Here is a 17,133-nt window from a genome sequence, read left to right on the forward strand (position 1 = left end):
AACAGAATCTTCAAAGGAATTAAGTAGGCAAAAGTTCAAGCTTCTCCTCTCCTTTCAATATGTCAGCGCTGGAACGCTGACATTATTGTTTTGTGTACTTTTCATTTTTAATGTTAGGACCTAGGCTTCCTTAGAAAGTATACAGCCTACTGTGGTAGGAATGGTCATAAAATGAGACAAAACTCACTTAATCATCGATCGTCTCCCTTAGCAACAGAAATGTTGGGCTCAATTGTGGTCGTAAGTCAAAGACTACCTGTGTTATGTTACACCCAAATATACCTTCTCTGCAGAGGTGTTATTCAGCTGGTTCGGTCCGGTTCGCCTGAATTGGTAGCGGAAATCATGGGAAAATGCTCCCCCACCCCCCACCCATCCGCACACCTGCCCGGGCTCTATGTCATCCTATTTTGCCATGTTTTTGAGGCCAGGCAGATGCGCAGAAGGCGCGCGCCCCAGCAAGACACATGAGTGGAAGGCCAGGCGCATGCATGGACAGGTGCTCACATTTGCGAACCGGTAGGGAAAGTAAGTTAATACCACCCCTGCTTCTCTGCAAGGAAGCTTTCATATAACGTGCCATCAGTCATCCCAACCATTGGGTACATTTGAAAGTTTTGGGTATTTTGCCTCAAAAGAAATTTAAATGTTCTGCTTCCTTACCTGTGACCATTCCAGAGCTTTCCATTTAGGGCAATCATACAGGTTGCAAGCTTGCATGACTCTGGGCTTAGGAGCATACATACATTTCCACTCGTCTACTTGCAATATCTCTCCATGCATGGTCTCTTCCACGCAGACAAAACTTCTCCTCTGAATTCCTCCTCCGCACGAAACGGAGCAAGTGGTCCAAGGATTGTGCTCCCAGCTGTTTGAATGAAATAACAGCATCCCAAGAAGAAGAGTAAATTGAATTTCTGTCTGGTTTTCAGATGCAAGTGATCATGAAAATTCTCCCTTGGCCGTTGAGACTTAAATATTTCCATTTTAACCAACTGCAAATCTAAAGGGGCTGAAACAGGCTATTTTGATGATTCTGGACCCTGAGCTAAAAAAACAAACAAATCTTGTTTTTAAATTTTAGGCATTTCCCTGATAGTCCAAACAGTCTATTCTAGAGACAAAATGCTTAATTTTCAATTCGAATTAGAGCATTTTGAACACACAATGGTTGTGTTAAAAAGTGTACACCCTTAAGACTTAAAACCTTGGGTTAGTAAGACTTGCTACTGAATCCTAACAGCATAATTCAGTTTTCCTGGCAGTGGGCAGAGTCAGCCTGCAATATTGCATTCTAACCACTGCACCATCATGGCTCAGTTTAATAAATCCAACCCAGGAGAAATGGAGCACAAAAAAACCCTATAAATCCACAAGGTACGTTCCAATAACCGCTCCCAACAATGTTAAAGGCAGGACGAGAATGTTCCCTGCCTGAAATGATTCATATAACTCTCCCTCCACCTTGGAATAAATTAATCACATCATTCTCAAACCGAACATGAAACCTGCAGCACGTTAGAGTGTTGACATGTCAACCAAGCTTCCATGATCAAAACCAGACAACGGGTGAGAGCTTGGAGCTAATGGTTTTGCCATCACCCCTGATAAATATGCTCATCTGCTGTTATCGTTTCATTAGCTCAGCCATGGTGGAAATGATTGATGAGATATAAAAAAAGGACCCCAAAGGCTCATTTTAAAAGTTTTTCCACTACAAGCGTCGCTTCGCATTAGAGTAGAACATTCCAAATGAACTCAGCAGAAACCCTGGGGCAGAGCTGCAGGTTGCAAGAACCCATAAAAGTTAAAAGTTCCCCTTGCACATTCGTGCTAGTCGTTCCCGACTCTAGGGGGCGGTGCTCATCTCAGTTTCAAAGCCGAAGAGCTAGCGCTGTCCGAAGACGTCTCCGTCATCATGTGGCTGGCATGACTAAATGCCAAGGGCGCACGGAACGCTGTTATCTTCCCACCAAAGGTGGTCCCTATTTTTCTACTTGCTTTTTTAATGTGCTTTCGAACTGCTAGGTTGGCAGAAGCTGAGACAAGTAATGGGAGCTCACCCCGTTATGTGGCACTAGGGATTCGAACCGCTGAACTGCCAACCTTTCGATTGACAAGCTCAGCGTCTTAGCCACTGAGCCACTACAGGGACCACAATCAGGAGGCCGATCCAATAAACTTGTGCTAATTAGGCTGTGCTGAAGCTGAAACGAGCTGTTTCTTCTTGCTGCTTGCTGCAAGGAGGTAAACTACTGGGAGGCAGAGGCTAAAGGGTGGGGGCCAGTGGGTGGGCGGGGCTAGATTTGGTGTATAAAACGGACGTAAATTTTCACCCCCTTTTAGCGGGGGGAAAGGTGTGTTTTATACTCCGAAAAATACGGTACTGGTCTCCCAGATTAGTTTTAGGCTTGGAGAAAATGCTCAGAAGTTGTTCTCAAAATGTCCAGATCAATTTTAAATTCCCAGCTTGCTATTCTAATGGCACTGCAAGACATTAAAAGAGCAGGTGGCACCCTATCCTTTAAGATAGGATTGTCTAAGCAGGCATCTGTACCAGTGAGAACGGGTGGAAATTGAAACTGAAATTGGGAACATGACAGGAGTCTGTATTAAGGGTTCCTGCCGGGGAACGTGCAAATAGTAGTCGACAGTATTATTATTATTATTATTATTATTATTATTATTATTATTATTATTATTATTATTATTATTATTATTATTATTATTATTATTATTATTATTTAGTGAGATTCACAGCCTTTGAGGCTGGTTAATAGCTCAGCAGCTCGAGTCCTAACCAAGGACCTAGGAACTGTTAAGGTATCATCGGAGGATGTAAGCTGTTCCGAGTAAGGTGGTTTTTTGTAGAGTCAAAATGTTAAAGTCCGGCAAATTTAGAATTTCTAAATAGCGGGGTAGCCCTTTGGGTATTGCTCCGAGGGCTCCAATTACAATCGGGACAACACACGATTTCTTTTTCCACAGTCGCTCAACTTCAATTTGTAAGTCCCGGTACTTTGTGATTTTTTCTTGCTGCTTATCTTCAATTCGTGCATCACCAGGTATTGCAATGTCAATGAACCATATTTTTTTCTTTTCAACTATTGTTATGTCAGGTGTGTTGTGGACCAAGTGCCTGTCAGTCTGAATCCTAAAGTCCCACAAGATCTTTATTAAATAATTAATAATAATTAAATAATTATTATTAATAATTATTTAATAATAATAATAATAATAATAATAATAATAATAATAATAATAATAATGAATAATACATAGCTTTTTAGTAGCACGTTCATAACCAAATAGTAGAGATCTTAGATGCAGTCAATATGTCTGCAGCCACGTAGACAAAGAAACATTTCAGACGTTTTAAATCACGACTGGGAAGTAAAGAAAATTTACCCATCAAATGCAGTGATTAGATTTGAATAGGCCGTAATGCAGTATCTGGATGTGTGTACAGTGCAAGGTTTCTACATCTGCATTTCTTGATTCCATCAGTTAAAAAATACTGAACCCGAACCCCAATATTCCTGGGAGGATATTTCAGGGATGGCAAAGGGAGCTTCTGGAACAGCCCCTGAGATGTGTTTTCAGAAGCTGGACAGGTCAAGGGATCTGGTTAGCGCTTCAGAAAGTTTTTAAACTGTAAAATCTTTTGGAATGGCTTTAAAGGAGTATGTGTATACAGTATGTGTAAGGATGTAGAACTGGGAAGGGACATGTAGCGTGGGAATTTTCCCCCCCCCCTCCAAGATTTCTCCATCTGTTTAAACATTTTGGTGATTCATTTGCAGCCTGAGTTATGGCTGAGGTCATTCTCTAGAACCTCTGCATAAACTGACTTCCACCTCTTATCCCAAGTCCCTCATTTGGCTAATGAAGTCTGCATCTCGCTCTACTGGATCATAAAGGAAGCTTCCATCTGGTTCTACCATTTATCAGCATTTAGAACTGAAAGGGAGGAGAGGGTGGAGTCAACTCTAACGTCTTTCGTTTTGGCTCTATCCCCGGAATTTCTACCTGCCAGGTAGGAATTCTGCAATACAGTAACTGAAGGTATCAGAGAACCTGATGGGAGGAACCTACTGTGGCTTTCATAAGTAGTGAACAAATGAAATCAAGTCAAGGAGAAATGGGTTCCTGCAATATGATTTAAATATGAGCCAACCGTGTGCAGCAGCTGCCAAAAAAGCCAACACAGTTCTAGGCTGCATAAACAGAGGGATAGAATCGAGATCACGTGAAGTGTTACTATCACTTTATAATGCCTTGGTAAGGCCACACTTGGAATATTGCATTCCAAGTGTTGGTTGCCATGATGTAAAAAAGATGTGGAGACTCTAGAAAGAGTGCAGAGAAGAGCAACAAAGACGATTAGGGGACTGGAGGCTAAAACATATGAAGAACGGTTGCAGGAACTGGGTATGTCTAGTTTGATGAAGAGAAGGACTAGGGGAGACATGATAGCAGTGTTCCAATATCTCAGGGGCTGCCACAAAGAAGAGGGAGTCAAGCTATTCTCCAAAGCACCTGAGGGCAGGAGAAGAAGCAATGGGTGGAAACTAATCAAGGAGAGAAGCAACTTAGAACTAAGGAGAAATTTCCTGACAGTTAGAATAATTAAACAGTGGAACAACTTGCCTGCAGAAGTTGTGAATGCTCCAACACTGGAAGTTTTTAAGATGTTGGATAACCATTTGGTCTGAAGTGGTGTAGGGTTTCCTGCCTAAGCAGGGGGTTGGACTAGAAGACCTCCAAGGTCCCTTCCAACTCTGTTATTCTATTCTAACTTTGAAGGAGTGGTGGTTTTTTTCTAGCCATGGGGAAATCATGAGGACATTACTCCTGATCTAACTTCTTCCCTCCTTCACTTACTCTTGAGTAAAAGTAAATAGAAATAAGGATTCAATTTCATTCTAATTTTTACAGACCTTCTATGCCATGGTTATTATGCAACACAGGTTTTTTTTTTTAAAAAAAGGGGGGTGGGTGGGAAACCCCACCCAGGTCACAAAATTGACAATGAGATAGCCATTGACAATGCAATAGGTTATCTCTTTCCAAAAGTAGAAATCTATCAATTATCCCCAGCTTTTATCCCATTGAAATTTTACCAAATTCAGGATTCAGTCGAGATTCATTAATACCTTTGGGGAGTTGTCTTTATTTAGCCGACTTCCACATTGTACTCAAGCATTATTATCTTGGGCATATCTTGCTAATGGAATACCTGCACTTAAGTAGGCAAGTGGATTAATGTATTGAAATGCCCTGTACTCAAGAGTGACTTTATCTCAACAACCAAATGTCATAGACGGTCAAATCCAGACATTACCATCTATGGCAACAATAAATTCCTTGTCTTCGTCTTGAGCAAGCAGGAGATTGTATGTATGAAATTATAAACGAAGTGCGCTCCAGTAAGGCTATCAATGGAATGCTAATAACCTGTATCTTCTAAGCGTCATACATACCGGGGAAGTGGCTGGAAATGATCATAGGGCATAATTTCCTTAAATCCATCACTGTGAATAAAGCAGAGGCATTTACAAAGTTATTTGCCAGATGCCGGATGACAATTTTCCATTTGATACATTCCTTTATAAATAAAACACGCACCAAACGTAGGAGGACAACTCAGTGCTATGGTGGGTGTTCTCCTCTTTGGCTGTCCTTACCTTAATCGTTGCAACTTAATTTTCCCAAGGAGATAAGTAAGGAAACCCGTTAGCTAACAAAGAGGAATATAATTCCGGGACTTTTTGTAAAAACACAAAATTACTGCAGCGGTAATTTTCCTAGTCCCCGAGAAGAGTTGGTGGGGTGGGTGGGTGGATGTGGGAGAGGTCTGAAAACTGATGTTACTTTAGAGGTTATGACATCCACAATTAACTCACTATGCCTGAATAGAACACATTTATAGTTTCCTCTGTTATTAGCTGGGATTGTGGAGCTACAGCAGAGAAAAAACATACATCCAGAATCCTGGATATTAACCATCTGAAGTTAGAGTCTTCATCGCCTCTTATAGAAGGAGCTGCTTCCCGAACACCACTGTAAAGCCTTTTCATACTTCCAATCCCTCCTCAGAAATCAGGTTTTCCCACAAATATTTCTGTCATTCCAAAATTCTAGTGGAATGAAATAGGCTTCCAGGTGAAAGATACATGATAAGCTCAGATACATGATAAGCTACATATGGGTGATATGTAGTCAAAATAACATTCCTTTCTCAGAGAGTCAAGGAAGCATTGCCCTGGCACCTGGAGTCGGATGACTGGGAGGTGTCTCCAGTTTGGACGGTGGATGATTAGAGCATGTGATGGACATGTGGGTGCTGGGCAGGGACTTGAACTTTCACTTGGGTGGGGAAAACCTGGAAGCTTTCAGATTCGGGTTTTCCCAGATGTGCCAATATGCCATCTTCAATAAAAAGGAACATTGGGGAAACTCAAGCCTCGGAGTCTTCTTTTGTTGGGGGTGTTACTTGGAACCCTGACACTAGATATTATCTAGATACTATGAAGGTAAGATCATTCCACTACTATCCCTCTTTTCTACAACACAGAAAAGGTGTGAAATGGGGGGAAAAATGCAGGGGGCTTACAAGTGCCTTCAACCTGTAGAATTTTCTCCCCCAACCTTATTTACTGTCAGCCTTTCGAGGTAGACCAAATCAGGAAAGAGACTCCGTAGGAAGACGGGAACGAAATCGGGATGTCTGAATTTTCCTTTCCACCTTCTTCTTATATAGCAATAGCAATAGCACTTAGACTTATATACCGCTTCACAGTGCTTTAAAGCCAGTAGTGGGTTCCACTGTCTTTCGCTACCGGTTCGGAACTGTAAGCTTTGCTTCGGTTGTGCACTGCGCTTCTGCGCATGAGCAGAGCGTCTGTGATGATGTCCGGGTGGGTGGGCAGAGCCTCTACCGGTTTGAACCGGTAGAAAACCACCACTGTTTACATCCCTCTCTAAGCGGTTTACAAAGTCAGCATATTTGCCCCCAACAATCTCGGTCCTCATTTTACCAACCTCAGAAGGATGGAAGGCTGAGTCAAACCTTGAGCCTGCTGAGATTCGATCTGCCAAACTGCTGGCAGCCGGCGATCAGCAGAAGTAGCCTGCAGTACTGCACTCTAACCACTGTGCCAACGCGGCTCTTCTTAATATTCTTATATTCTAGGGAGTCAGTGGTCTTTGGGGGGGGGTTAATCTGAGCCTCTCCTGCCTCTCTGGACTTGTTTCTTCTGCACCTGTTGCTTTCCTAAGGCCTCTTTGATTTCTTCTTCAAGGTCATCTTCTCTACGTGTATAAAATACCTGCCTGGAAGCAGGAGACTTTCAAGTAGAGGGTATGTATCTTCAACCTGGACATTCTTCTCCTCCGACCTTGTTTCGAAGGATCTGCTTGGAAACATTCTTTGCAAAAGGGTGTTTAATTGAAATGCAATTGCCAATTCTTTTCCTGTTTCCCTTCCTGCTTCTTAATTTCTGTTTTTAGCCTCCAAGGGCTGGCACACGTCTTTTTCGTTCCCTTTTAGAGTGCCTTGTATATTGATGGAACTGTGTAAATTAATACTGCTCCTTCAGGGATTAGTGTGCTATCTGGGATTGTGAACGTAACAAGCTTCAGAGTCTTCTCGAGGCACAGAAAGGGACTGCGATATGCAAAAAACTTTGTTCCGGAAGGGCCAGGGATTAAAATGGCCAAACCCAGCACTTTGCCCTGGTATGATTAGGAAAACAGCAGGTTCTATCTCTGCTTCTCCATGGATTCCATCTCAAACGTTCTGGCCCACCTCCAGCAACTGAGCCCAGAGGACTTCAACTGAAGGAGAAGTCCCAGAAGTCTTGGAGGCTGGGCATTCCAACCCTCAGACTTGAGTCTGATCCGAATAACTACGAGAAGAAGTAATAGGAAACGAAGTAGAACATTCACAGCTCCACCCCACCCCCCAAGAATTTTAGCACCTTCATTGATAGAATTCTCAATATTTAATGGCAAGTCCTCGTATTACACACTTCCTCACCCTTTAATAAAACTCATGGGAAGCTCCAGAAAGTTTAACTGTTCGAAGCACTGCCTGCCTGTCTCTCTCGTGAAGGAAGGCAAATATATGTGTCCCAGGGTAATGTTGCAGAGTTTGTCACCGGGACCAAAGCTTCATTCTTCTTCCAAGCTTTCGGGCTCTTACTAGAGCCCATCCTCCAGAATGTTCTATGGACTAGGTTGTTCTATGTTTGCAATATTGGCAAATATCTGTAGCTCAAGTGTAGGATGAGGGTGAAGATTCATTCTTTGAGCCTGGTTGGTTTCCAAAAGTTTCTGAAAGTTTCCTTACCGGGCTAGGTAACATCTTCAGTGGAATTTAGGGATGTCAGTGTCCATCAGTGGTGAAATCCAAGTTTTTTTACTACTGGTTCTGTGGGTGTGGCGTGTGGTGGGCGTGGCTTGGTGGGCATGGCAGGGGAAGGACACTGCAAAATCTCCATTCCCACTCCACTCCAGGGGAAGGATATTGCAAAAATCTCCATTCCCACCCCACTCTGGGGCCAGCCAGAGGTGATATTTGCTGGTTCTCCAAACTATTCAAAATTTCCGCTACCGGTTCTCCAGAACCTGTCAGAACTTGCTGGATTTCACCCCTGGTGTCCATGTTCTTCCGTTTATAAGGGCTTGGTGTGTTCAATAGGTCTTGTGATGGGTCAGGTGTGGGTGTGTCAAATAAGGGTACAGAAGGACACTTACGCTGACATCCTCTAAACTCCGCTGAAGATATTACCTAGCCTGGTAATGAAATGATTTGAAACCAACCCACAAGCTCGGAGAGGGAATCTTCACCCACTGTTCTATGTGTTGTATTTATATGGTGTCTCGTTGTGTGTGGCCATCAACCTGGCCATGGACACCCTAATTAACAACGAAAAGCCACACACAACCAGGCACCATATGAATACAATGTGTAAAACAGCCCAATGCATATATTATGGGGAGAGAGCAGTTCTCTGAGGATGGGCTCCAGCATGAGTCCGGAAGCTTGGAAGAAGAATAAAGTTTTGGTCCCAGTGACCAACTGAGATTGGATCCTCCTGAAAGTTTGTGTAACCATTTATGCCCTGAATTCCAGCTTTACGAGGATGGATCTGCCGGAAGGATCTGGGAACCTCTGCACAGCTGAACTTTTGAGATCTCACAACTGAATGATTTTGTTGAACTGGGATTAGAAGAAAAGGACAATTTAATTATAGGAAATAAAACCCACCCTTTAAGGGTTTCCCCTTTTATTTATTGGATATATCAGCGACACTGCCAGCTGGCATTTAAGGTTTTGGGCTAGATATTGAATGTTATTTTAAGATACTTTTGCAGAGCCAGGAAACAGCACCAGACGGTCCAACAGCCAGCAGCCTTAAATGTCATTGTGCAACTCAATATGTACACTGCAGCTGCTTTAGGAACTTGGCAGGAGCCAGATGTGGTACAAGCGTCTTGCCTTGCACAGAACTGGAGTCCGTTTCCCTTATAATAGATGGAAGCTTTCAGAGATTGATCCAAAAGGAAAGGAGGTCATGTGATCACTTGGCATCCAGAAGGTCAATCATTCCCAATGAGCAAGCTGGGAAAAATCAGAATGTCTTGAAGAGGAAGGACAAGTGATGGTGACGGTGAAGAGTGTTAGCATCTTGGATTCATTCATTGTTCTTCTGGACTCTGAAGGTGGGAGAATGAGGGCTGGGAGGATAGCTCCTTGTAGTGATGACCTCTCTTACCTCAGCAACATCCATGGAGGTCAAAATGTACCAGAATCCTCAGGCATTGCCCACAATTCAGGAGACGGTGATCTCGAAACATTTTCCCACACCATCATTTCCCCCTGAACCAAGATCATATCATGTTGGAACCTCATTCTGATAGACACCATCCCCACCTAATGACGTTTTTAATAATCCTCCCTGCATCTCTGCAATTCTGCAAGTCAGAATTTTATCCTTGAAGTTCTCCGGGAAGAATCTTCACTTCAGACCAATTGGTGTTTAGGTTTAGAGCAACCCCACAGAAACAGATTTAAAAAGAAGTCACTCAAGGATAGGAGTACACAAATATAAGAACACCAGGTGTCAATTCATTTCTATATTTTTAAAAATAAGAGTAAAGAAGAGTGGAGTGGAGTGGAGTAGGGAGGGGAGGAGAGGAGTGGAGAGGGAGAGGCAGAAGGAGAGAGAGAAAGAGAAAGAGGAGGAAAAGGAGAAGAAAAAGGAGAGGCAGAGGGAGAGGAGAAAGAGAAGGAGAAGAAGGAGAGGAAAAAGGAGAGGCAGAGGAAGAAGGAGAAGGAGAAGGAGAAAGAGAAGGAGGAGAGGAAAAATGAGAGGCAGAGGGAGAAGAAGAGACAGAAGGAGAGGGAGAGGGAGAAAGAGAAGGAGAAGGAGAGGAAAAAGGAGAGGAAGAGGGAGAAGGAGAGGCAGAAGGAGAGGGAGAGGGAGAAAGAGAAGGAGAAGGGAGACGAAAAAGGAGAGGAGTGGAGAGGGAGAGGCAGAAGGAGAGAGAGAAAGAGAAAGAGGAGGAAAAGGAGAAGAAAAAGGAGAGGCAGAGGGAGAGGAGAAAGAGAAGGAGAAGGAGAGGAAAAAGGAGAGGCAGAGGCAGAGGGAGAAGGAGAGGGAGAAAGAGAAGGAGGAGAGGAAAAAAGAAAGGCAGAGGGAGAAGGAGAGGCAGAAGGAGAGGGAGAAAGAGAAGGAGAAGGAGAGGAAAAAGGAGAGGAGAGGGAGGGGGAAAGGTGAGGAGACTAATGTAGGGTAGCATAGCATAGCATAGCGTAGAGTAGTATACTGTAATGTAGAGTAGCGTAGAGATATATTCCCTACTTATATTGAGAGCTCAGCCCATCACTGCCTTTGTGAGGGATGGGCCCCCGGATAGTTATAAATAAAAAGGAATTAGCAAGGACTTGGAAACTAAAATGCCAACCTCCCATTATTTATACACTGGCATACAAACCTTGAAGGGCAGGGATCCATGTTGCATTCTTTCAGCTTCGGTTTGGGTTTCTTGTTTTCAGGATAATAATGGCAATACTGATCTGGTACCACCCGCTTGGAACGGATGTCCACGCATTCTGCAGAGTTCAGCTGATAACCTAGAATGGGGTGAGAACAGGCCACATCAGAGGATCAGCTCGGCCTAATTATTCAGTCACCCATTTCCCCTTGCAACGTCTCACGCCTCCTCCATTTGTCGTTTTCACTAACCATGTCTTACGACACCGGCAAACCGAGTGGCATACCATCCACAACCACGTAATACATTTGCACAGCCGTGTGATCACAGCAGCTGCTTCCCTTTTCGGTTACACGCTCCCTTCCCGTCAACAAGGCACATTCCCACCTGCTTTGATTCCCCCACGATGACAACTGAACCATCGGAATGTGCATCAACTCTTTGTAACCCTCTCAGGGTGGAACCCGGAGCTTTGGAAAGACGCAATTCCGTCACTTTTCCATCACCAAGGATCCAGGTTTTTAAACGTGGGTGCTTATGCAGGTAGTCCTCAACTTACGACCACAATGGAGCCCCAAAATCCATGTTGTTAAGTGAGAAACTTGCTAAGTGAGTTGGTCCCACTTTTCTTGCCACGTTTGTTAAGTGAAATCACTGCAGTTGTTCAGTTAGTAACACGGTTAGGGAAGACAGATTCACACAACATACGGGTTACTAACAGTATCACCTGCGCTGATTCGCTTAACAATTTTGGCAAGAAAGGTCGTAAATTGGGACAAACTCACTTTAAATGAGCAATTTTCTCATTTAGCAACGTGACTTTTGGGCTCAATTGTGGTTGTAAGTTGAGGACTACCTGTATTGACTTATTTTTCTCTTCCCTCTCAAAACCTCATTATTCCTAGTTATATAGACTAAACTCTTAGTTATCCTTTATGCAAACACAGGAGGTTACTTTGACTATCTCTGGTCCATGTCAGTTTCACAGATAAGATAAAAATGTACAACAGCATCCCAAAAAGCCAATACAATCCTAAAGTGTATTTACAGAGGGATACAATCAAGATCAAGTGAGGTACTAATACCACTCTATAAAGCCTTAGTAAAAACACACCTACGGCATCCAGTTAGAAAAGATCACATCTTTTCTACAGCATCACACTATAGAAAAGATGTTGAGACTCTAGAAAGAGTGAAGAGAAGAGCAACCAAGATGATTAGGGGGCTGGAAACATACGATGAATGGTTGCAGGAATTGGGCATGGCTAGTCTAGAGAAGAGAAGGACCAGGGAAGACATCTTCCAATATTCGAGGGGCTGCCACAGAGAAGAGGGGGGTCAAGCTATTTTCTAAAGCACCCGAAGGCCAGACAAAGAATAATGGATGGAATATGATCAAGGAGAGATTCAACCTGGAAATAAGGAGAAATTTTCTGACAGTGAAAACAATCAACCCATGGAATAGAAGTTGCCTTCACAAGTTGTAGGAGCTTCATCACTGGAAGCTTTCAAGAAGATACTGGACTGACATCTGTCAGAAATGGTGTAGGGTCTCCTGCTTGGGCAGGGGGTTGGACTAAATAACCTACAAGGTCCCTTCCAACTCTGTTAATCTGTTATGTGTTATCTGAGTTCATCTCATATCAAAATCTACCTACATTAAAGAAACAGACACGTCATTTTCCTGAACTTCCTCTCTGTGGCTTGGAGGTTGAATCTCTGGGCAGGTCCTAAATAAAATCTACTGCAAGCTTCAATCCTAATAACGCAGAACTTGCAAAAGGAAGGAAGGAAGGAAGGAGGGAGGGAGGGAGGGAGGGAGGGAGGGAAGGAAGGAAGGAAGGAAGGAAGGAGAAGGAAGGAAGGAAGGAAGGAAGGAGAAGGAAGGAAAAGGAAGGAAGGAAGGAAGGAAGGAAGGAAGGAAGGAAGGAAGGAAGGAAGGAAGGAAGGAAGGAAGGAAGGAAGGAAGAAAGGGGGATGTCCAGAAGTAGATTTTTCTCTGAACCTCTTCCATAGCACACCGTCTAAAATTTGCATGCAGCTTACCATGCTGTATATACTGAGGCAGCTCACAGAAATGTATCATTGGCAGATTTTCCTGTGGCTTCAGGCAACACCAAAAGTAATTAAAACTGGAAGCCACAATCACTAAAGAGGAGAGCCAAACCCACCACTCGGCCCAGCCCTGCAAAACCACAAATATTTTTAGCCTGGCTCCTCCACACTCAGCAAGAGGAGGAGAAGACAAAGAAAACACAATTCTCAAGAAAGAAAGATGCTGGGCGGGTGCAAGGGATCTGCATAAGAATCCTACGAAGTTCTGTGTGGTTTCCTCAGATTACAATTAAGGAGGCAGAGGAAGGAAGAGAAGCTCATTCCTAGGGAAGGGCAAGCTTCTTTGTAAGGTAACAGTAACAGAGTTGGAAGGCACCTTGGAGGTCATCTAGTCCAACCCCCTACTTACGTAGGAGACCAGTGGTGGGTTGCTCCTGGTTCGCACCGGTTTGCAAGAACCGGTAGTAAAAAAATTTAGTAGTTTGGAGAACCGGTAATAACATTGGCTGGCCACGCCCCTGAACTGGTGGGCTTACCCTGCCCACCTCATCAGAGGATTCTTCTTTTTTTTTTTAACTTTTAAAAGCATTTTTTCTACAACCTCTTCAGCTGAAAAAAATGCTTTTAAAAGATAAAAAAAAAATCCTCTGATGATTGCGCGGCTCAGCTGGGATCTTCAGAGGCTTCTGAAAACATTTTTTCTGCAACCTCTTCAGCTGAAGGGAAAAAAATCCCTTTAAAAGCCTCTGGCAATCCCAGCAGATTTGCCTGATCGTCAGAGGCTTCTAAAAGCATTTTTTTTTCTGCAACCTCTTAAGGTTGTAGAAATAATGCTTTTAAAAGGAAAGAAAAAAAAAAGTTGGCCACGCCCACCCAGTCACATTACCCCCCCAAGCCACGCCCACAAAATAAGCCACACCCACAGAACCGGTAGTAAAAAAAATTAGAACCCACCCCTATAAAAGACCTATACTAGGTATTTGAACCGCCGAACTGCTGACTTTTCTGATCGACAAGCTCAGCGTCTTAGCCACTGAGCCACCTAGCCAGGCTAAAGGTGATGTGTGTAGGTGTGTGTGTTGGTTTTTAAGCAAGCAAACAAAAAGACACACCACACCCCCCAAACTGCAACGTGGAGACAAAGCAAGCAAACATCAGCCAAGGTGAAAAAACCTGCAGGGCTACAAATCAAAGGTTTCTAACGAAGCATCTTTCCTCGTAGATAAAGTATCATCACGCAGAGGAATGCAAACCCCAGGAAGAAAAAAAAAATGGAGCATTATAATAATTTTAACGTCCCGCACCAAATCCGTTGAACACGTAAAAAAGAAGTTCCAATGCTAAAAGGTAAACGCTGAAAATTTCGACCATTTATTTCAACCCAGCTGCATTTTATGGGACGCACATGGCTTGCGAAATCCCTTCGGGCTCCATGGCAGCGAATCGAAGGCTGTTTTGAACAAATAATCCGCTGAATGACGGATGGCTGCTCGTTTACCCCTCCCCTCTCTTGGTTTTCTTTTGAAAACGATTGTCTCCAGAAAATATTCAAGTCATTTATAAGCCAGCGGAAGAAGCCAAATGGGAGTTGACAATGGCTAAGCAACCTTATGTCGGAAGCATTTAGGAACGGAGCAGGGAAACAGAGCAACCTTTCTAAAACACACTATTAAGATTAATGTCCAGCCTATATTTTTGGCTCATTTCTTACTTAAAGAGAAGGAACGAGGAAAAAGAAAAAAGCAGAGGAAGAAATGCAGTCTTTTACAAGCCCAAGAGTGTTGCTTCTACATTTTGGCTTTCGAAGCTGATATTACAATTTGGATTGCACTTTGCGTAGGTGTGTGTGTATAGACAGTCCTCAATTTACAACCACAATCGAGACAGAATTTTCGGTTGCTAAGCAAGACAGTTGTTAAATGAATCTTAATTTAACAGCGAGCACAAGCGGGAGGCGAGCGGGCGGAGGCTTGGGCCTCGGGGAATGGCGCGTCCCTGTGCCCCAGCCCCTGACCCAAGGTGAAGGGCGAGCGGGCAGCATGCTTAACTTTGGTGAGCTGAGCAGAGCGGACAAAGTACAGAGGCGACTGGCAAGGTGATTAGCTGGGCCGCGCGGAGAAGGCAACATATATAGGGCTGGGGTGGGCGGGGCAAGTGGTGACTGGGCGGGGCCAACCAGCAATGGTATTTACCGGTTTGGCGAACCAATTCAAATTGCCGCTACAGGTTTGACCAAACCGGTCCAAATCTGTCAAATACCACCTCTGCTCTGTGGGAGTCGCCTGTTCTTCCAGTTTCTACTTTCTGGGAAATAAATCTTGGGGACTTTTTCACATGTTTACAGGCGTCACTATTCTTTTAATATCCTTCCCCAATAACGTTGAAATTGTCTGCATATGATGATTTTTCTTTGAAGACTTTTCGCTTCTCATCCAAGAAGCTCCTTCGGCTCTGATTTTTCTTTGAAGACTTTTCGCTTCTCATCCAAGAAGCTTCTTCGGCTCTGATTTTTCTTTGAAGACTTTTCACTTCTCATCCAAGAAGCTTCTTCGGCTCTGATTTTTCTTTGAAGATGTTTCGCTTCTCATTCAAAAAGCATCCTCAGCTCTGACTGGATGATAAATCCTTCTATTCCCCATCATCCAATCAGAGCTGAAGAAGCTTGTTGGTTGAGAAGTGAAACGTCTTCAAAAAAAAACACACAAAAAAAACAAGGAAGTCCAGTTGCCTCTTGAAAAAGCACATCGGGGACCTTCTTCCCCAATTCTTCTTCAAATGTCTTTCCAATAGGCAGGACTTGGATGTTCGACAGCCATTGTCCTACAAGGATTACTAGTATACGTGTCATGCCTTAATTAGTGCAAATGTGAGACTTCTGCTCACCATTTTAAATGCAGACAGGGAAGAGACCGGAGTTACAACACTGCACCAATTTATTGCATCACTCACAAATCTCAACCCTGAAAGCAATATATCTATCGCTTCACACCCACAGCTGTACATGCTCCCAAAGCCACATGCATTACTCACCTCCTCCGCATGTCACCGTGCAAGGGAAGAATTCTGTCTGTCTCCACTGGTGACTTATGGGTTGATAGAAGAAGAATTGAACCATGCTATCTTTGGCAGCAGTATATCTGGCCTAAAGAGAGTCCCATAACAACACGTTGGAAAGCTGCATGTTGGCAATCCTTGGCCTGCCATGGTTAAAATTCATGCACCCAAATGCAATGCCGAAAGCCATAAGGAGCAAAAAGACCTCATGGGCAGAACCTACAGGCAGCCTGACTTTTGAGCTTGATCATTGAGTGACTTATGAGAATTGTGGTGGCGCACTGGTTAGAATGCACTACTGCAGGGCTAACTCACTGGGATCTATGATGATTTGCCATGGCCAATTTGCCATGATGTTGGTATTGGTTCTTACCTTTAAAGTGCTCCATGGCTTAGGACCTGAGTACTTACGAGACCACCTGCTGTAACCGATAACCTCCCACCAATCAATACGCTCTCACAGAGTAGGCCTATTCATAGTACCATCATTAAAACAATGTCATCTAGTAGTTCCAAGGGAGAGAGCCTTCTCTGTGGGGGCACCTACTCTTTGGGACAAAATACCCCCTGGAATACGAATAATCCCAGATCTTCGCATTTTCCGACGTGCCCTGAAGACCTTTCTCTTTCAACAAGCAGGACTACCATAAACATCTAAATTCTATGCCAAGGTCTTAGCAGATACACCAAGTTGGCTCAATTTATTATTTACTGTTTATTAAAAAAATATATTATATGTATATGAAATCTTAATCTGTTCACCACCCTGAGTCCTTCGGGAGAAGGGTGGTATAAAAATTAAATAAATAAATAAATAAATAAATAAATAAATAAATAAATAAATAAATAAATAAATAAATAATCAACTCACTACAGCCAACTCGTAGTGAATCAACTTGCCGCAGCCAACTCATTGCAGGACAAGAGTTACACTGATATTGAAAAAAAAAAAAATGATGGAATAGAATCATTAAAGAAAAAGGAGGGGCAGAATGAAATGTGAATGACAAAAGAGCCTTG

The 17,133-nt window shown here is 43.3% G+C and overlaps 1 protein-coding gene across 5 annotated transcripts in view; it reads right to left on the reverse strand.

The window, feature by feature from the left end:
• The window catches only part of ADAMTSL3 (ADAMTS like 3), a 174,940-nt gene that overhangs the window by 43,896 nt on the left and 113,911 nt on the right, over nucleotides 1-17,133 (reverse strand). For all 5 annotated transcript variants that reach the window (XR_015729807.1, XM_087878204.1, XM_087878203.1 and 2 more), the window contains 4 exons: nucleotides 16,090-16,201; nucleotides 11,005-11,143; nucleotides 5,484-5,534; nucleotides 664-868 (listed from right to left, as the gene is read on the reverse strand). Coding sequence is in view for 4 of the 5 variants with exons in the window: in XM_087878204.1 (XP_087734330.1) it covers nucleotides 664-868; nucleotides 5,484-5,534; nucleotides 11,005-11,143; nucleotides 16,090-16,201 (507 nt within the window). In the remaining variant the exon portion in view is untranslated. The remainder of the gene's footprint in view (nucleotides 1-663; nucleotides 869-5,483; nucleotides 5,535-11,004; nucleotides 11,144-16,089; nucleotides 16,202-17,133) is intronic.

Source organism: Pantherophis guttatus, chromosome 13 (assembly GCF_059756535.1).
Source record: "Pantherophis guttatus breed Tessera chromosome 13, ASM5975653v1, whole genome shotgun sequence".
Lineage (NCBI taxonomy): Eukaryota > Metazoa > Chordata > Lepidosauria > Squamata > Colubridae > Pantherophis > Pantherophis guttatus.